The 21876-nt window shown below is 46.0% G+C and overlaps 1 protein-coding gene across 2 annotated transcripts in view; it reads right to left on the minus strand.

Moving 5' to 3' along the window:
• Nucleotides 1–21876, minus strand: part of TUBGCP3 (tubulin gamma complex component 3) — a 1162672-nt gene that overhangs the window by 624860 nt on the left and 515936 nt on the right. For both annotated transcript variants that reach the window (XM_069636982.1, XM_069636981.1), the window contains exon 11: nucleotides 2124–2290. In XM_069636982.1, coding sequence (XP_069493083.1) covers nucleotides 2124–2290 — 167 coding nt within the window. The remainder of the gene's footprint in view (nucleotides 1–2123; nucleotides 2291–21876) is intronic.

The following is a 21876-nucleotide window of genomic DNA, read 5'->3' on the forward strand; positions in this document are numbered from 1 at the left end:
GAGAATGGCCACTTGAGCTTTTCTACAGGTTGGGTCAAGGAACTTTCTTCACCTTCCTGTCTTAAGGTCATGGCTTTACTCTCCAATACCTCACCCACGAATATATCTCCTGAATGAGTTGCAACATTATGCCTAGAGGGATCTTTCCTGCTCATCTCTTCCCTCTCTTTCTTTTGCCCCCTCCATACCCTACTATGGGCTTGTACTTTTAACTCCCCCATGCACCCACCTCAGTTTTAGGGATTGTGTGCTCCTCTCCATTCCCTCTGGTTTTCTCCTCCAATCTCCTTGCAACTGTTTTTCCTACTCATGAATTCTTCTCCTGACCTCATCCTTCCTAAAATCTTCTCCTCCGTTGCAGCCCCAACCTCCTCTTGAACACACACCTCGTCATCTGAATTGATGTTACATCCAATGTTTGCCTAGATCTACTGCAACTCTGGTCTGCAAATGTCACCTCCAATCTCCTCTTTACTCCACACTTTGCTTCTTTTCCCTCCAACCTACGCACCACTTCTTTACTCTCCACCCCCTACCACATCAAACCTACTCTCTGGCCAACGCTCCAGCCTCCTTCCTCCTTCCTCCTGCTGCAGCTCCTTCAACACTTGCATCAAACATTGCCCAAAGCTACTCATCTGCCTCAAAACTCTCACTCTGCACCGCACCAACTGTGCGCTCCATAACTCAGTCCCTGTTGTGCTGGGAGCTAGCCCTTATATAGGGATTGGATTGCATATCTTCTTCCTGATTGGCTGGAGGGTTCACTCGATCTGTGAGCATGCTCAGTCACTGGTATGCTTTGGAGTTATGACTGGTATGCATTGGAGGAAGTCTTCAAATAGGCTAGCTTTGACCTCAAATCTTTCAGAATGTTCTTCCTGGTAGATGGAATGCAGCTGCTTCGCTCTCCCCGCCTGTTGATTGTAAGGTTCCCTCCCCACTGTAATTCATTTTGGCTCTCCCCTGTGGCCAGCATGTCTGTATGTATGTGAGCTGTGAACTCCTTTTGAGTATTGGAAAGAGTGCAAAACTTTCCTCTGCATGTGGCTTGGGGTTAGTGCCTCCCACCTCACTTTCAATGAAAGGAGTCTCTGAATGTGATTTGGACTTTTTCGTACTTGAAGTTGTGAGAAAGGCATCAGCGTTGTCCTCCCCGTTTCCCAGTACTGTGGGGGAAAAGCATCCTTTCTGGGAGTCCGGCTGCTGCATGGGTGAGGGCTGCCCTTTTCCCCCCAACCCTCTGGCTATCAAATGAGGGAAGCGTGCCACATGACTCCTATTTGGGGGGTGCAAAATATTTCCATGAGGTTCTCAGGTCCTAACCATGGTCTTCTGGCCTGCATATCTGTAACAGTGCTTTCCTAGTCATATCTGGTTTTCTCTCCGATTATGGGAGATGTCGTTTCCCATGGTTAGTAGCCAGGTCAGTTTAACTTGGATCACGTCCTCCTGCGGCCCTCTCGGCCTTAAGGACCTGACTAAGTGGTGTGTCTATAGCCTTCTTCTGGCCAGCTACGTATCAGACTTGCTGGGATACAATCCAGGTTTTCCCTCTGACACAAAGGGACATTCTGGGAGGTGCAGTCTTTGAATGTTGGGTTTCTTAAAATAAGCAGGATGAGGTGACCTGAGAATGACTCTTCGGGTTATAACTGGTTTCGATGACCTAGGGATGGCATGCCCATGTCCATGACGATTACCACAAAGTCACCTCAACACACTGCCTACAGCAAGCATATTTAGGGATGTGCATGCTGTGTGTATGGCGAAGGCAAATGGTTATAAGGCCAGCCCTGCACAGAGCTAACCATTTCTCATTCCCCAAGAGTGACTTATCAATCACAAAGAGCAAGTGCAACGTTTACTGCCTGGTATTAAAGATATACATGGAGCTCAGAGGAGAAATGTGATGAGATCTAGCATCTACGGATTGCAGCATGGTTTGACTCATTGTTGACACTGGCCTCTGAAATGTAGAAAATTGATGAAGTGACAATCTGACAGTAGCGCAATGTGTTGAGAATTCACGGTCCCATTTATATTCACACTTGAAATTATCGTGGATAGATGAATTGAGCAGTCCCTTAGATTGTACCAATTAGGATTCTAAAATGATTTACCTCATGGTATGTATCCTCCATTTCTCCATCATAAATCCAGCCGTAAAGAAAATTTAGAATAGGATGGGATACCAAGCCCAGAATGTGCTGCACCAGTGATCTCATGTAAGGATCCCCAGTTTTGGTGTATGCATGGACAGCAGATGCCAGCTCACCACCTTTCCTTCCTGCACAGAAAAAAAAAGAAAAAAATAATTACAAATACTCTTTGGCGAGGTTTTAAATAAAGCATTGATTATTTTACATTAGCACCCTGGGGAGCGTCTCAAACAAATCAGGTGGCTATAAACGTTGGCAGAATCCACCATTAGCTGCTTGCGTTCTCTTCTTACCACCTGCGCCCTTCCCCCAGGGAACAACCACTTTCTTTTTACAGCAGGTGACCTGGGTCACCCTATCCTATCCCCCACCCAGCAGGAGTCCTGTACCCGCCCCTCTTCCCCCAAATCCACCCTGAACTCCTACTTAACTTGCCTTTGCGCTTTGCCTGCCAGCTTGACCTCAGTCGCCTACATCCCAGCAGTCCAAATAGAAAAAGGGACTAGTTCTCCCTTTCCTTTTTCAATTGCTGACCATATTTGTTGGTAGGATTTTTATTTTTATTTTGTTTTAGAAATCAGGACTACAAATAATTCTCAGGCCGGATTGCCCTAAAGAAAAAACATTAGCATCCTGGTGGATTTCCCCATGGTTCCAATTGCGATCACCCCCACGGAAAGGATAGGTCACAACAGAGCAATCTGAGTATTTTAATATTCTAAGAATATGGTTACTTAAAGCTCAACCTTTTCTGTATTTTCTTATGCATTAAAATGTCAGAATAACAGCATTTTTCTCACTATTAACCTAAAACCACTGGCAATATTTGCATTCCATATCAAACAAAGAATATATTATAGAGCTCAACACCATGGAATATCCGAGTTCACATCCAATACGGAGCCTGTATTTCCAGTTTCATTCAAGCAAACAAAGCACAGAACAATAACAGAAAAGGTGATCCCAGTAAGTCACGCAGACTAAAAAAGGGTGTGCTACAATTCACTCAAAAGAAATGGATGTCACATCAGGGATGTTACAGAAAGTTGTGTTTATTTCCCAGACTTCTAGCTTTTAATACATTTAATACACAGCATCTCGCAATGCCCCTGTTCCAATTTGTAGGGAGGTTTGGGAGCCCTCCCACAATGAAGAATAAACTGTGCAAAGAATAAAGCAAATTCAAATTTGGGGGCGGAGTTTACACAGATGAGGGGCCTGGTCACGAAAAACACTTACTCTGTCCATTAGCAACACCGGCCAGTCCATATTTACACTACATTAGACAGCCTTTGTTATGTTCTTATTATGCGGGCGGGGCAAGGGGTGGCAGTCGGAGGGCACATAGAGGAAAGGAGATAATGATTTGAAGTTCAGCACTCAATACATTCCTGCCCCCTTTGCTCCATAGTTTTCGGAGAGTACCAAACATCACATACTCTAGGAGGAAGGCAGTCTCATCAAACATAGCGACAGAACGTGCAACTGGTGTCTATGCAGTAGTGTTTGAAAAAGTCAGAAAGAACCACATCGTGATTGCCCTTACTATGATGTCCCATTAGAATTGCTTTTGAAATGCTACTGCGGCTGCTTTAGCACTAACCGCATGTGCCTGCACACCTCGTGGAAAACTCTTATGTTACAAAGTGTAGGATGCTAAAATGCACACCACTATCCTCTGCACAGTAGAAGGGTTCAACACCTTCCAGTTTAGATGAGAGCATCCAAATGTTTTGATTAGATAAAGGCAGTGTAAAACACGTTCTGTCTCAGATTATGGGTCTGAAGAAAAAAACTGAGGGAGATCTGGAAAAACACACTACCGCTGGGAATAATTTAGGGTAAGTTCACATCACAACCTTGTCTTTGTGAAAATTGGTGTATCGCTCAAAAGCAGAGAGCTTGGATTTCACGTATGCGACTAGCTGACATGACAACCAGTAAAAGGCAGTTTCACAAGACCTTCATGACAACCTCCGAACCCCTAGGCTGGAAAGGCTTATGGGAAATCACAGATGGAACTAGATTTAGAACCCAAAATGGGTGTAGGGCATTCACTGGTGGATATAGTTTCAAAAGTCGATGACGGTTAGGAAGCCAAAACATGGTTAATGGACCAAGACACACACAACCTACCTTTGTATATCCACTAAATCTTGGACCTACACATTCACTGCAACTCCCTTCAGTCTTGTAATTACCTTATAATGTACCATAGATGTGTCTGTAAATATTTTTGGCGTTAAATACTATATTTTCTGTGTATGTATGATTTTTGTGTGTAACCCAAGATATGTGCCCAGATGCCCATGGGCCAGGTGCGCTATATAAATAAAGAAATACAATACAAATACAAAGAAGGACATGTCTGAGGAACTCCTGTACGCTCCTATAGCCGTCAGGTTCGATAGAAGTAACCCTGCAGGCCAGAACTTGGTAAGTGGGTTAGCCTCTCTGATAAAGCTGAGAGGAATATCAGACGAGCTGCATTTGGTCCAAAAGCCAAGTTCTGGCTGCCCAGTGTGGCATGAACAGTATCAAGGATTCACTGCGACGGCCTCTTGGGAATCCCTTTCTAAATTAGAGGATTTGGTTGGAATGTGTAAAGCGTCCGATTGGACCAATGGATTAGAAGATCATTCCTGAGGGAGCATAGGCATCGACCACCTATACTTTGCAGGTCCCTGTATTTCACATTGATCTCTGAGGCAATCAATTTCAACTGCGGGCCGACTCATTTCCAAACATTTGTTTTGGCACTGAACTGTGAAGTTCCAATTCTTGGCAGATTTGCAAAGTCTGTTCAGCATGTCTACTTCAAATTCTCTACTCCAGGAATAGGAGTGATGTGGTGATCGAGGGCACCCCGCATATGAGCACTACTAGTCTGCATAATATTGGTGATCCGGTTCCACCCTGCTTGTTGATAACTATATCTGCAGGTCATGCTGTCCATCTGTATGCGTACCGTCTTGCCCTCTATAGAGGGAAGAAAAGCATTCAATGCTAGCTGAATGACCCTGAGGTTTAGGCCACTGATATGTTCTCACGGATCCTTGCTGGACCAAAGACAGTGAATAGAAAGATAATTCATTGTCGCACCCCACCCTATGAGCAAGGAATCTGTAGTGATGATCACCTTACGGCAAGGCTCTGCAAACAGCATGCCTTTTAGTAGATTCTCCTCTTTGGACCACCACAACAAGTCCAAATGCAAAGCAGTTGGAATGGGGATGCAGCTTAACTGAAAATCCGTCATCTTATTATAGTGTTCTACTGGATGTAGCTGGGCACTCTTGATTTTGAGGCGGGCTAACGGAAAGGCCAGAACGCAAGATGCCATGAGCACTAGAAATCACTGATGTCACCACCCCAAGATATCTTTCTGCCACACAAAATTATTTACGGTCTCATTGATATCTTTTATCCTGTCAAATAGGGGAGAAGCCAGAGCCCTGGTGGTATCCAAATGCATACTGATAACAATGAATCAATGGCGTAGGGTAAAACTGGAATCCCTCCTGAATAACCAACAACCCCAGAAGGTCCAACAGAATGAATAGGGCCGATTTCACCTCTTTGGCGGCGGGAGTTGGCGGGGGCTCACTGGAGCCAGTCGTCAAAATATTGGGATTAGGACATATGAATCCCCTTCAGGTGGAGATGAGCCCTGGTGAGAGACATGAGTTTCAGGAAAAAAGCAGGGGTTGCATGCAGCCCAAAAGGTATTGTATTTGTATTTCTTAAGGGAAGGGGCACATGGTGGAGGAGGAGGAGAAAGAAGGAAGAGATCTGCAGAGCGGAGAGAACGAGAAGGGGTGCACAAAGTGAGAAGGAAGGATAGATAAGGAGGTGCAAGACAACAGAGGGCTTTGAAGACTAGACCGAGGAAGTTAAATTTAAGCTGGGAGTGAAACGGGAGCCATCCTAGTGAGTCAAGGGAAGAGGAGATGGAGTCGTGAGGTGAGAGAAGGCAGAGGGAGCGGAGTGGTAGATAAATTTGAGGGGCGAGAGGTGTGAGGAGGGGAGTCCAAAGAAGAGAGTGGAGCAGTAGAAGAGTCTGGAGAAGATGAGGGAGGAGATTAGGAGTTTAGTAGCACGGAAGGTTAGGAGAGGATGAATTTTACGGATACTGTAGAGGTGGAAGCGGCGAGATCTGGCAGTGAGAGAAATGTGGTGAAAAAGAGAGGTGGGGGTCGATGTGGAGGCCAAGGTTGCGGGCATGAGGGGAGAAGGGGAGTTGGGAGGGAGGAAATGGAAGGGAGGGAGGAGGAGAGGGAGGAGGAAGAGTGTTGGCAGGGAAGAAGGGGAGCTCTGTTTTATCTAAGTTGAGAGAAAGGAAGTGAGAGGACATCCAAGATTTAATGGCGGAGAGGCAAGAAGAGAGCTTAAGGTGGAGGTCAGGTGTGAAGGAGGAGAAGGAAAGGAAGAGCTGGGTATCATCGGCATACAAATGGTGTGATACACCAAAGGAGGAGATAATGGGAGCTAGAAAGGAAGTATAGAGTGAGAAGAGAAAGGGGCCAAGGACGGAACCTTGGGGAACACCGTGGTTGAGAGGAAAGATAGGTGAGGAGTGGCCACCCCAGGAGACTGAGAATTTCCTATTAGAGAGATAGGAGGAGAACCAGTTGAGGATGGAGTCTTTAAGGCCAAATGAGGAGAGAGAGTTAAGGAGAAGAGGGTGGTCAACAGTATTGAAGGCACCTGAGAGATCAAGTAGGATAAGAATAGAAGAATGCTTAGAGTAGCGAGCAGATAGGAGAGAGTTGAGAACAGAGGTGAGAGCAGTTTCCGTGGAGTGAAGAGGGCGGAATCCAGATTGGGGGGGGGGGGGAATGGTTGGAGATGAAGGTAGAGAGTTGAGAATAGACCATACGTTCTAGAAGTTTGGAGAGAAAGGGAGATAATTGGATGCAAGATGGGGGTTAGCAGAAGGTTTTTTGAGAATGGGGATGATGGTAGCGTGCTTAAAAGGAGAGGGGAAGGTGGATGTAGAGAGACAGGTGTTGAAGAAGCAGGTGAGATAAGGTATTAAGAGAGGGTAGATTTTAGGGCTAAGGGAGGTAGGAATGGGGTCCGCAGGAGCAGTTGGATGAGTTTTTGAAAGGAGGAGGGTAACTTCAGATTGAGTGATAGGGGTAAATGTGGACATGGAGAAGGGAGGGGGAGGGAGCTGGAGGGGGAGAGTAAGAAGGGGAAGAGAGAATAAATTGTCGGAGGTTGAGGACTTTGCTGGAAAAGAAGGAGTCGAGGTCAGAGGCAGAGAGGAGAGGCAACGGAATGATCAGGGGTGGGAGGAGAAAGAAGTTGAGATAAGGTTTGAAAGATGCGGCGTGGATGGGAGGAGTGAGAGTGAAGAAGGTCGGAGAAGTAAGTGCGCTTAGCAGAATTGAGACAGGAGTCATAGAGGGAGTGATAGTCGAAGTATGCAGATAGGTTGGAAGGGGTGGGGTGTTTGAGCCAGGAACATTTGAGGCGCCTAAGAAGGCGGCGCATGGAGGAAAGAGGAGGAGAAAGCCAAGGTTGAGCAGTACGGCAGGAAGGGTGAAACGAGGAGAGAGGGTAAAGAAGATCTAGAGAAGAGGTGAGGGAGGAAGTTCGGGTGGAGGACGCTTCAGTAGCTGAAAGAGAGGAGAAGTGCGAGAGCGGGGGGAGGAAGGAAGAGCAGGAAGTAAGGAAGAGAGAAGGGTTGAAGTTACGTAAGTCAGGACGGAAGAAGGGGGTGGAAGAAGGAGGGGAGTGGGAGGAGGGGGAAGGGGGCATGAGGGAGAAGGAGAGTAAGGAGTGGTCAGAAAGGTAGTTAGGTAGAGAAGAAATGGGAGAAGCAGAGAAGGAAAAGGTGAAGATGAGGTCAATGGTAGAGCCAGATTGGTGAGTAGGAGGGGAAGGGAGAGGGGTAAGGAGGTAGGAATCAAGGATGGACAGGAGAGGAGAGGAGGGGAGGGGGAGTTAGTGGAAAGATTGAGATTGAAATCACCAAGTACGATTAGAGGGGAGGGGCTGGGGGAGAGGAGGCTGAGAAGATGGTCATGTCCTCGTAGCATGCAGCAGGGCCAGGAGGGCGGTATATGATAAGAAAAGATATAGCATGGGGAGAATTAAAGATTTTGTACATGTATTCGAAGGAAGGGAGAGCCGGAGGAGCCTGAGAAACTTGGAAAGAAAAACCGCAGCATTTTCAAACACAACATTGTATAAATGTTTGCGGTCGCTTGAAAAGCGACCGCAAACATAAATACGTTTTTAAAGCTGCAGTTTTATTTCTAAGTTTTCCAGCTCCTCCAGCCCGGAAAACTTAGAAAAAAAACTGCAGCTAGTGCTTATTTTAAAAAAAAAATAAATAGCACTTAGCGAGATTCAGCTGCAGCTTTCCTGCTCTGGTCTCCGGTCCGCGTCCTCCGAGTCCCGGCACCAATGAAGGAAAAGCCACCCAGCGGTAGCTTTTGTTTACTACAGCTGGCTGGCTTTTCCTTCATTAGTGCCGCAAAAGCAAAAGCCAGCACAGGCGGGCATCCATTTCACAAAATGGATGCGCCCATGTGCTTGCTTTTGCAAATTTTGAGCTTGAATAGCTCAAAATTTTCCATAGGAAGTTTTAAAAAAAAAATAGTGCTAGTATTCTTTTTTTTTTATTGCCTATCTATTTTTTAAATAACATTTTTTACTGGACTAACCCTTTAACTGCAGTACCCAGTGCAAAACAGATGGGCCCCTTATATGTACATGCAATCTGCAGTTTAAACAGACTCCCAGAAAACAAAATCTGGCAGGGGAACCCAGTACTTACCCAGATTTTGGGCAACATTAAGAAGCCATATTGGAACACAGAGGACACTCGGCTCAGATGACCACCCTCAAATCAACAGACAGTCAAAGAGCCAATAAAATCCCATGAAATGCTTATTCCCTGCAGTCTCACTGGAACTCACCATAGCGGAGGTAGTTAACACCACCACCAAGCATTCGGCAACAGGCAACAAACTGCTTGGGTGTGTTTATGGTTTTCATCCTAGAACACCGCCACTTTCTCCCATCGCCAACAGTGCCTTAATAGAACCAGACAAAATGGTCATCAGGATTTTAAGAAAGGCCTGGAGAACACACTCTAGATGGGAACGTGCAAGTAAGGTAAAGAGAGGGCCAGTGAGGAAAAGAAACATATATTGCACTCAAAGATGTCTGCAAGGATTGACCGGGCTGGGTATTGGAAACACTCCTGTGTCAAAAAAACTAGAAACAAGATCGTCCCATACTGCGTAGATTCCTGATTGCTGAAGACTTGCAGCGCAATTTGGGTCTCTTTATTGACTGTCTTCGTCACAGAATAATGCGTTTCTTTTGTGGTGTTGGTGTCCCTTGCATTTATAGCCCGTACTGGTTTCCAGTCTTCCTTTCCCTCCTTTTCCACACCTTCTCTGGCCATTTTGTGTGGGGCCTTTTGCTACTTTGATGCCAGCAGCGTCCCATGGTCAACACATTGCACATCCCTCATCCTTCCCTTCTCGTTATGCGCTCCTCATGTTGCAGCCCCCACACCTTACTCACTACTGCCGTGCTCTGCACTGCGTCCCAACCAAAGAAAGCTCTTTGCGGTTCCGGTTACCTGATTCGATTATACTTCCGCAGCCAGGCTTTTAGGAAAGCTGGCCTTTTACTTTAGTCGCTCTTCCATTCTTGATTGGCAAGTTTATTTTTGAGCATTGGCTTAAGTTTTCATCTGGATGCCACTAGTTCCTATTGAACATTTTTGAACCACCCCATCGGCTGACCTTGTGTCTTTCTTTTGTTTTCCTCTGATTTAGGGTTATTTTTGGCACTTTTGGGCCCTTGTTGAATACCTGACCAGATGTCACCACCAAAAGCTTCACAATGGATAAGACCTCACTAAATATGTAACAGGGGAAGGGGACAGGGTTCTACATCTGGGACATGTAAGAGGCATAGCATTTCTCCCTTTTGTCTTCTTGTTGGTGTTCCCAAAAGTAGCAGATGCTTGGCTCTTCAACAAAGGTCCTTCCCTTTACTCTACTCTCGCACCTCATCTGTTATAGAACAGAGGAAAGGCGTGGCATGTGTGGGGTTTGTTGGAATAGAGTATGTACTCTAGTTCATATTAATCTCTGACAATGGTATTGAGGGTATCATCGCTTGGCACCCTTCTTACTCCACATCCTTACGGAAACAAAAAAAAAAAAAGACAAACCGATAAGGGAAAAAGTCTGGAGCCTGCATATCAAGTAAGGGATGTTTGTCTGTCCCCCTCCACAAAATGTACCCCTTCATAAACTACCCCAAAAGCTGCCTCCACACAATCTGTGTCCTTTCTTGTATCAGGCGCCTCTCTTCGATTGCAGTTCGTGTTTAACTCCCTGCAGCCTCAACAGTGGGCCCGGTATTACAAATTACCTCACTCAAATAGTATATTCTCAACTCAAACAACCATACTAAAAGAGAGCCTGTCCAAGTCATTGAGGACTGGTATTATGAGGTATAGGTGGCTTGTGGTTTCTGGACGGGGTCTGGGAGTGGGGAATTGCCATCAGGCAAGGGTGCAAAGCCCTGGCATTTCTGCTTTTTAGTAATACATACAATGATATGGGTGATTTCTTTTCCAAAGGGTAAACTGCTAACCAGCTCCCTTGTCGCCATCTCCATGCCAAAAGCATAGTGTAAGTGTGTCTTGCTGCACCAGTAGCCTGGTCAACAGCACCTGCTCTGCTTATGGCGCAGAGCAGATTCAAAGGTCACACAATGCCCACTCGACTGCCGCAGCAACAGTCAAGTCACTGTAGCACTGGGGCGGCATTTAAGATATGCCCCCTTTACCAAAACTATGATGATCATGAGAACCCCCCCATACTGGTGGCAAGGTAATCTCTAAAAATAAGCTATGCCTGAGTTTAGGCATAGTGCATGGCACTACATATGATCATGGCTGTCACATCCAAATCGACATCGAACATGCGTCAGCTCCTGTGACTAAGCTCGACTGTGGAAGGAAATGTGTATTCGGGTCAGACTGACCGATATTGCCAAAGGGCAGGACAAAAACCCAGAGGATCCAGCCTCTCTTTGATCCCCTTTGTGAGGGCCAGTAACACCCTTCCCCAGAGACAGCTGCGCAGCAAGCTGCTGCCCTGGGTCCAAGTATCAAAGGAGCACACCCATTCAGAAGCAGTAGCCTCACTTGTGGGTTCTGCATGTCCAAAGGCCTTTGTTGTCAGTATGGAGAAAAGGGGGCTGGAGTAGGATATGCAGGAGGGCTCTGTTCACTGGAACAAGCCTTTCGTCATCTTGTTTCGCGCTGTCTCTTTCCCTTTCCTGTACCCACTACTTCTCCAGGAGCAAAGCATTTTGGGTGTGACATCATCTGGACAAAGTCCACTACGGCCAGTAGCAGGGATTGGTCTGCTAAAGTTGGCTAGCTTTAGAACAATCACCTGGAGAATTGTGCCTTTAAAAGAAGGGTCTTCAACAAATTGCTCTCTGTTCCTCTCGGATCCTTTAAGGCTGCAGAGTCGCCCTGAAGAAGTCACTAGACTTCCTTTGGGACGGCTGTACTGTGCAAAGCCCCAGTCTGAGGGGAAGAAGGAGCCGTCCACGATAGAAGGAAGATCTGTCCCCTAACCACTCCCAAGGCTCATCAGGAGTGACCAGTGTTGTGGATCGGAACACACCACTCTGTAACAGATCCCCTAAAGCTAGGGGAGCAGACCCTGAGCGGATGCCTCCTGCCCCCTGGTCCTCTGTGGAGGCTTCAAAGCAACTTGAAGGCCAGACCAGCCGAAGTTCGCCATTCTACCGCACCGAACCGGTCGCTCCATGTTCACGGCATCTTGAACGAGAGCGAAGTCGCTGGTGTCTTCATTCTTCCAACCAGACAAACTATTGCTTGCATCTACACTCCACACTGTATCGTGTCCTAGTGAAGCATGTCAGCACGTCCCGATGTGTATGCTCAATGCTGGAAGCCGAATGATCAAATATCTGGAGAGTCACTTGCTGACTGTAACCGGTCAGCCCACCAAGAACTGAATCCAGGTACTGTTGACTCTGAACTACCCCCATGATCCACTTTGACTCTAGAGACTGGTTAGGTCACGATTTCTCCTAGTATGCTAGTACCTTACCTACCACCCCTGAAACTATGCTCAAAGTGCTATCTTCTCTGTTCTTCCTTTGGGGTGGGTTCTTGTGTAGTAGTCTCTTTTCATTCTACATGCAGATGGTGTGTTTAATTAAAGTGTTTATATTTTTATAACACCTTGATTGGACATTCCCTTTATTTTGGACTTTTATGCTATGTTTGGGTCAGTCCTGGTACACTTCTTGAGATTGTCGCTTTCACTTGGCCCACGTTACCACAAAAGGCAAAAGGAGGTACATCTCTTAACTGTCATCGTTTTACCGGTTATATGCCTTTATAACGACTAACTTTATGAAGAATGATTATATATTGAATCTTTTATTACGAAAAACAAGGAAGCATATCTTTTTTTTTTGGGGGGTGTCATCCCCTAAACGCCCATTTCCCAACCCTAAAATCCCACCCCAACCGTTTCCCCACAAAATGCAACCCTTTACCACACCCCTAAGTGCATTCTTATAAAGACTGCATACCGTTTTACCTTTATGATTGTGCTGTTTTTTTGGTTTGTAGAAGTGTGAGGGCTGGTTGGGACTCTTTACTCCTCCCTACACATCCTTGTAGTTTCCCATTGATTGAAAAGCCTATCCTACCCGAGATCTCACCTGGGAGCCTGCCTCGAAGGTATATGCACCCCTAACCTTGGATGACAGTTTTACAGCAACATCCATGGAAACTGTTGAACCCTGCCTTCGCTCAAGGGGGCAAAAGTGTCACAAACCGCATGTCACAAAATCGGTGGGTCCCCATTCCCACAAAAAGACGCTTCTTACCTAAACGGATTCTGCTTGTATATGCAGCGGTGAGGGGCAACAGTGCAATCCCCAAAGGAATCAGCATTCTCCACAAACCAATATGGATGCCAGCATGTTTGTGGGATTGCTAATGGAGAAGTAGACTTCTGGCTGTATTAGGGGCATGCATGGTACAAAGTATTTTGTCTGCACCCATGCCAATGTGTGTCCCGTGGGCTAGCCTTGCTGTTGGGACATTTGAAGGACAAAGGCAGTCACAGACCTAGCCTCTTTGCTTCTCAACTCACTCTGAATGACTCACTCCCTGTGTCTGTTTACTTGCTATCCTTTTTGTCCAGTTTAACCTTTTGTGAGTAGCGTTCTCGTGCCCTCAGTCACCCATTTCTTCTCACATCATGTTTCCTCTGCTACGTCTGGTTATGCAGTCTCGCTCTGCCTGCAAGTTCTACCTCGCCTCAGCTTATGAGAAGGCTTCAGTACCCCCATTCCGTGCCTAAGGCTGTTTTCACAGCACAGAAATAGGGAAGGTCCTTGTCATTCACGAGATCAGGTACACAGCTTATTTGAGAAGTGCATCTCAACAGTGGGCAATGAAGTGTTTAGGTTATTGCATTTCCAAGTCATTTGGGCATTTGATGTGCAAGCATTCCAAAATTTTATTCCAAACGCTTAGTGTTGTGGCAAGTGTACCTAGTTTCTGGTTTATATATTAAGGTTTTGATGCAGTGTCTGAACTCGTAGGCCATTGAATTTACTAAATGGCAAGGAGGATGACTGGCCATACTATACAGCTCATGTCATGGAATGGAAATGGACTTGGCCATGATTGAAAGGAAGGTCTTAAACATTGGAGGGACAATGGTGGATATGGCTTTCATAACAGTGGAGGCTAGCAAACTGAAGCGTAAATGGGTTGGATACGTTATTTCATATGTACTTTAGTAAAAAAATGAAGGGGTGTTGGCATTCTCGTAAACAAAAATCTGAACCACTATGGCTGATAGTCTCAGTGATGAGGATGGCAGGTGGATTGTGCTGGAGGGGACCATACACATTAGGAGTGAGATTCAATTTATAAAATGTCGAGTCCTAACAATTTAGTCGAATTGATGTGCCTCTCGTAGTGAAAATGTCTGGGTGGGAGGCAAATAACATGCAAAAGACCACAACGTGGATATGAGCAGGTTTATGAGACACCAAAGGACCGATTTTGTAAAAAAAAAAAAAAAAAAAAAAAAAAAATCGGTAAAAATCAAATTAAAGTGTCCATTGGCGCATATGGCAAGGCTCTGCTTGTGCACCACTGCAAATCCTGTGCGGTATATAATGAATATGTACTCTGAGGACCAATAGACACGGCACTAAAGACAGCACCTGTAGGCGCACTGCTCCAATCATTTTTACAGCAAGATATTGTGGCAGGTCAGAAGGACGCCGCCGACACGGAGGACATTTCTACAGGTTTATTAAATAATATGTATAAAGCCTATCACTCCCTATTTCTATGTGGGTGTTTCCTGTCTATGTAAATAACTATGGTGCTTTGTCAGTCATTAGAAAGTCTCAAATTAATCAGTCTGCAGTCCAAAAACTAGTTATAACTGACCCTACCACTATTCTAACCAACTTAAATAAGATCAGGAGAATGTCTCCCTTCTCCTGATAGTATTATGGCAATGTTTTTTTAAACGATTCCTTTTTAGTAGGCTATTCTTAACTAGTCTCTTGTCATTTCCTTTATCAGTTCTTGCCACTCTTACACAATGTCTTTGGCTCTTTCTTCCCCTTTTGGGATAGTTGTCCAATATTCCCTTATAGGACTCTGTATTCCTCTCCGATTCCGGTTGATATACTCTTTAAATTCGGTACCATATACGTTCTTAGCTGTGAAATACCTTCTTGGCTCTTAGGGTTCCCTCCCTCTCCTCGGGTGGTTCACTCCGAGCATCTCTTCCCTTAAGTGGTTCACCAGACTTTTCTTCCCATTCACAGAAATCTCTCACCGATATTCTCCACTCGTTACTTATCGGCTATTTTCTCTCTTCCCAGGGTATTTGTACCGCAGTGGTAGACATCTACTTTCCACCTTAATACAGTTCCACTTTATCGACTTTAAACTCAAAGACTCGTCAGTTCTACTGGGACGAGTTTCTCCTGCTTCACAACGATTTACAGGTTCTCCTGTTCTCCCCATTACCTTTGATTCTGCAGGGGAACGTCACTGGGGCTTGTACTGGCTTGGGTTTTGTCTGCTCTGCTTCTCAGTCTTCCCGACTCCGCTGGCATCCCGCTCATGGTCCCCTCTTTCCCAGAATCAGGAATGGCTGTGGTTAAGCGGATGTCTCACTGTTTCCTCTGTGTTGTGGTTTGGGAGTCGAACAGGCGTTACCCACCAGAAAGGGGTCATGGTCACGCCACTAACAGGATTTGGATTGCCATCTCCTTGGCTTCTTACTGCATTCAAACGCTGGGCCTCCAGCGTTTCGTTCTCGCATTCATGCCACTTCTGAAAGTTGCAGGCTCCATGGCTCTCCTCGGCTCCACCTCTCACAGTTGTGATGTCATAAGGGGGCTTCGCCAGTTTATGTGTTCTGCACTCTCGCCAGCTTACGTGTTCTGCACTCTCCCTCTACTTCCCCTGTTCTCTGCGTGGGATTCCTCTTCAGCCTACTTGTCAGTTTTATGGGTCTCTCTCTAAAGAGACAGATCCTCTTGTTCACAAATGTAGATTTTAGTTTTGTCTTCTGCCAAGTCCCTGGCTTCAAAAGTGTTCTTCATATTGGACAGTCCAATATATGCAACTATGGGGATTAGCTTAGGGAGTTCCTCACCGGTACTGGAGTCCTTGTTCCACCCAAGGGTGAGTCTCTCCCAGTAAGGTCCTTCTTGCTGAAACCTGTCGGGGGGCGGAGGGGGTCTTTGCAAAGTGGGCTCACCTCCATAGCCTCAAAGGGGGAGGGGTTTTCCCTTGGGGCAATGGGAAGAATTCTCTGCATTTGTCACAATATGCAATTGCTGAATTATAAATCCAATCTTCATAGGGATTTTAATGCTAATGAGGGAAGCGCATACCTCTATGCGCTGTTTACAGAACTACACTTCTGACGCTATTTGTGCCTTATTTTCTGAAACATTGTTTACATAGTGCAAACACAGGATCCCATGCCAAGGGCCCACATCCAATACAAATTTGTTTTAGAAAGAAACAGATAGCGCTGAGGCGCCCGATTACCTGTGAATCACAGTTTGTCATCTTCGGCCAATGTCTTGCTGCATACCAATAATGCTCTACCTGCTCACTTATACGCCTCATGAACTTCTAAAAGTGTGCAGTGCAGACTGCCAGTGCACCACACATGGATGTTCCTTATTAAATCTGGACCCAGAGACAGAGGTAGCTTGTAAAGTTTCATGGGGACCTGTGATGGTAACATTTGGTGATTTCAGCATCTGGGAACTAGGCACCCTTTTTCATATTCCCAGCATAAAAGAAACTTTGCACAGATGGATTTCCTTTTGTTTAGCCAGAGTATACCAAGTGGCAGTGTCTCAATGGGGTTTGGAGTCTGTCCGCACACCAGCGGATTTAACGGCTGGCTAGCATTTCAATGTACCAAACAGAGGTCTTGGCCCATTACCGGTTTTTGTTTTATGGCAAGAGGTACCCTAAGAATTAATATCAAATACCCTTCATATGTCAACGCTTGCTCTGTCGAAAGTCTAGATGTAGTATATGGGAAAATCTAAAAGCATTTGAGAGAGATCATTTTGCATTGAACTTACAAAAAGAAAAATAACCAGTGTGAGATTGTGGAAGGAGGAGACTGACACACAGGAGGCATGTTTCTGGGCAATGACTTATTTTCTACCAAAGGAAAGCAAGAAACCTAGCTAACCCTCACTCCAAGAGGGATTTCCCTGCCTCAAGTAAAATTAAGGAAATGTCAGAACGTCCGTAACTAAAACGTCCTCTGTCCTGTGTCAAAATCCTACTGCCAACGCTCACACTAGTAACACAACTAAAATGTATTTGCCTCTTCAAGGTCCAGAAGAATGACACCCTTCTTCTGGATGTTATGGTTTACAAAGTAGGGGGAATACCTCTCTTCCCCAGGCCTTTCTCGGGTTTTATTTGGCAGTTCACTGTGGTTGGGGGAATGTCTCCCTTCCCCAGGACTTTCTCAGGCTTCATTTGGCAGTTCACTGTGGTTAGGAGAATGTCTACCTTCCCCAGGCCTTTCTCAGGTTTCTTTTAACTGTCAGTGGACAGCCCTGGTGTACTCTCCTGCCAGGGTCTGCCTTTCTCAAATGTGGGTGCCAGACCCCTTTTTAGGCTTCTCATATGCGGATCCCAGACCCCTTCATACAGGCTTCTTAAATGCAGTTCCCAGACCCCTTTGTATCGGTTCAAGTGTGGGTCTCAGACCCTTTCACAACAGCTTCTCTGAAGTTTCACAGGTCCCTGTGCAGCCCCGTACCTTCTTTTGGGTTTCCCGGTCCTACACCTCCTTCTCTGGTCTCAGTTTGTCTTCTTGGAGCTCTTCTCAGCCATTTCCTGTTCATGCGCTCGTTTACACAGCTCCACCACTTCTGTGGAGCCGCGTGGTGCGTACCGGCTTGCTTGCATCCTGCAGCGCTCTTCTTTACCCGGGCCTTCTGTCGTTCTGAGCATGTCAGAATCCGGCAAAGTAGGTAGTGTCTCTGGAACTCTCCCCGGTTCATCCTGGTCAGCAGGTCCGGTTAAGTACCTCCACTCGAGGTGCCTCAGAGGAGGAACGGGCAACACTGTTAGTCCCTCTTCCAACTTTAAGCTAGTTGAGACTGGATAACGAGAACATTCACTTTAGTTTCCCCTGAGAGGCTGTTTAGGGCTCTGTGCATCTTCTTTGTCAAAGTACTTTGAGGAGATGACTCAGTGGAGCTGGTCCTGATCTTCATCTCAGTAGTAGTATTACTGCTATATCAGAAATACATAGAGGAACCTATAGGATTAGGGGAAGGCAAACAAGATGAGGAAAAAAAGGCGAGTATGTTACGCCGCGTTGGCTCCTGGTGTCCTCCCTCTATCCGAGGGAGAATCCCTCCCCTGTGAGAATTCAAGAGGCTTCAGAGCTTCTCTGGGATCTAGAATGTACATTTCACAATTGTCAATAGAAGATTAATGAAGTGCGGGTTATGTGGAATGTCGGAAATATGCAGGTTCAAGCACAGGTACAGAAATCGCTGCTGGGATGAACAGGTCAAACGTTCTTTCCTTCTGTCTTACGAAATGTCTCAGAACAAAGCAATTCAGGGGGTTGTAAGGGGGCAGAAGGAAGAGACTGACACAGGTGGCACCGTGGTTCTATAAACTTGTATTGTTTAAGAAAATAAATAGAAAACCTAACTTTCCCTAATTCGAAAAGGAGTTTCCCAGCCTCACCAGAAAAGATCAATGTCTCTGTCAGAATGTCTGTATAAATCAATAATCCACCATCCTGTGTCAAAAACCCTACTTCTGTCCATTACACTTAATACTAAACTAAAGATAAAGTAGAACCCCTTGGTCAAGAAGAAGAACTTCCTTCCTCTGAGCTGGGTGTGGAAGTGAGTTTCCAAGTACTGGCTTCTTCTTAGGGGAATGGTTCCCTTCCCCACATCAAAACACAAAGACAAAGTTCAAAACAGTTCTCCTGGGCAGATGCACTGTCTCTCTTAATAGTTCAACACAACCAGGGGGGAATTATTCCCTTCCCCTCTTCTTGGTTATGAGAAGGACTCCCTTCTCCTAGTATCTTGGTTTTAGAGTTCGTACAACTTTGGTTACTAGGAGAATTACTTCCTTCTCCAGGTATCTTTTCACTTATCTGCACAATTCCTGATCACCAGGGGTAGTGATCCCCTTTGCCTTGGTTTCTCCCTCACTTTGATTTCACAGATCACTACCAGCAGGGGGAATGACTCCCTTCCCCTGGTCTATATAGCATGTAGTTTCAAATACACTGTTCTCAAATGTTAAAAAGGTCCCTGACCTTGGCTTCGCCTCTTCTTTGTTTGGACTCACTTCAACAAGTACTGCAACGAGGAAGGCGATTCATGCCATTTCCTGATTTCGGGGTCCAAACCCTGGTTTCTCTCGCTCTCTGGTTTGGTCCACTTGGTTCACTTCCATGCTAACTATGACCGTAAGGAAGATACCTTGCTTCCTGGTTCGGGTCCCAGACCCCGGTTTCTTTCACTCTTTGGTTCAGCTTTCTTAGCTCACTCTCTCTCCAAATACTCTTATGAGGAAGATGCCTTGCTTCTAGATGAGGGTCCCAGGCCCCTCTCTGGTGGTCAGTTTTTTCCTTAGGCCACTGGGCAGAGGAAGCATTCCCCTGATGCAGAGCCCTCTTGCCGCCTGCCCTGCGTCCCTACTGGGCCTCCCAAACTTCTCTGTACCTGCTCCTAGGAACGAGTAGCTCTCTGGTTGTTCCTCGGATCGGGAGTCATGATGGCAGCACTGGCATTCCTTCTCCCTCAGTTCGTCGGCTGCTTGGGTCTAAGGTCTGCTTCTCTGTTTCCTGGCCGCAACGCTGACAGCAGACCGTTCAGTCCACCTGGCCACAGCTGCGTACACCGCACGCACATCTTCTCGGGACTAGCAGGGAGGTTGCTTCCTGCTTGGCCTCCTTGAGACTTCCACGGCTGCTCGCCTGCGTCAGCTGCTCCGCAAGGTTCTTCACTGGACAGGATTCGAAACTCCCGGGTTCGTCGCAGGCTGAAGACAAGAAGTCGTCCTTCTGTTTTCCTATATTATGCAGGCTCTACCCTAGCTCAACGTCAACACCTGTCACTATGGTTGTCATGTCAGTCCTTATTCCTTCTACTGGCCACCTCGTCACAGGTACTTGGATCAGGCAAACCCTCAGGGCCCTCAAGGATCTTCTTTGTTCCAGTACCTTTGGTCATGTCAACCACACAGAAGTTATAGAAGTACATGGGCCTACTCTCACAATGGGAGATTTGTTGGAAGTGAGGGTCTAAGGACAGAAAGAGTATATAGGGTATGGTGTAGGGTGTGTATACCGGGTTCTCCCAAGATGTTCTCTCTTGTCCCCAGAGGGGAGGTCTCTTCCAATGAGATCCTCCCGCTGAGAACCACCGGACTATCGGGTAGCGGCATCACCACACTTGCACCATGGGAAGGGGCTCCCGCCTGGGGAGAAGTGACAGCATCTTGAGATTCGTCACAGGGTGGAAAACGGATTGGGGACTGTTCTATTATCCATTGAGGCAATCTAGGTTTTCTCAAAATACTATAGAGGCCTACATTGTGCAGACAAGTCTGGGTGAGGCACCATGCATAATGTTCTGAACAATATATTGTTACACTGGATTGCTCCAAAAAAGAAGTGTTGAAATCCAAAATCACCAGCACAGATGTGGAAAGTACAATCTATTCACTATCCAAGACAAAGCTGCAGCCTGGTAGCTTCACCAGTAAATCCTTTAAAACCTTTGGCCCGAAAACGGCCCCTGCTATTAGCCAAGATATACAATATGAAGACTGCAAAAGGGCAGAACCTATTTAAGATTCAACCATCATTGTTAATCAAAAAGCAGAAACGGATGATCAACAGCGCTGCACTAGCCACTGCCACATCAGTTTAATGAGCAATGAGGAAAGGATTCTGAGCAAACTGCGGGCCAAGGCATTGGCGGATTCCCTGCACAGGCAAATACAGAAAGATCATGCTGGTTTAAATTTCAAGAGGGGCAGGCTGTTGAATTGTGAGACTGATACTTTGTATACAATGAACAAAGGAATGTAAAAGTCATGCTGCGTTTAAATGATGAAAAGGGCAGTGAGTTGCTGCAATTTTACCTGTTCTATGTGCAACACAGAAGCACTTTGGTGAAGTCTTGAAAGCGTTAAAAGCATTCTTTTCAGTTTCTACAGTAAACCTACTCACCAATGGATAGTTGCCCAATTCAATTTGTCTGGGAAGAGTCACAAAGAAGTGTTGCCTGCTTAAACCTCTATTCTTTGACTTGGCCCTTACAGCCTTTGAATGCGACGATAAAAGCTGATCTGAAGATCGGAGGCATCAAAATGGGAGGAAATTAATGCAGGATAATGCTACATGATGATAACATTCTCCTAGCTGTGCGTTATCCAACAAGTTAATACAGAATTCCTATTTTGGGGGATTCTAGGGCGAGGGGTACTAACAATATGCCTCCATCAAAAATCCAATGCCTTCGGCCTGGAAAAAGGTAAGGTGGTCCAGGGGATCCCCTTTGAAACTCCTCTAGGCCTAGCATCACACAGTTGGTGGTGGCACTCGGCCCTCATGACACCACATCCATTAGCCCAGCACAAGCAGCGGAATCATCAAAATATGCAGGCTTGGGCTACAAAGAACATGGACTTTTAGGGCTTAAAGTAGGTTTGTATGCTTACACCTGTGCCATTGCCAGGGTGTTGGTGAACAAGACATAAGAGCACTTGCCTGGGAAGTGAGCAAAAGCAGTGTTTGATCCCCTCCATCAATTTTATATCACTCCACTTCCTTGCTTCATTATAGATGATTAGCCAATTTTCTATGTGCATTTTGAGGTTTCCAATTCTGGATTTATAAGGAGTATTATTTGTTGCTGGACGTGCATCTCGACTGAAATGTGGCATGTTGGTATTAATATGAATGTAAGAGGTGAGGTTGCTGGAGTTTTTAATAATGTTTTGAGGATCGGGTTGCACTATGATTTTGTGACTCTGACCCTAGCCTACTGGAGGATCTATCACCCCCTCCCATCCCGCCAAAAACAGGATATTCAGCCCAATGAT

The sequence above is a fragment of the Ambystoma mexicanum genome, chromosome 7p (assembly GCF_040938575.1).
Source record: "Ambystoma mexicanum isolate Mex_15411 chromosome 7p, UKY_AmexF1_1, whole genome shotgun sequence".
In the NCBI taxonomy this organism is placed as follows: domain Eukaryota; kingdom Metazoa; phylum Chordata; class Amphibia; order Caudata; family Ambystomatidae; genus Ambystoma; species Ambystoma mexicanum.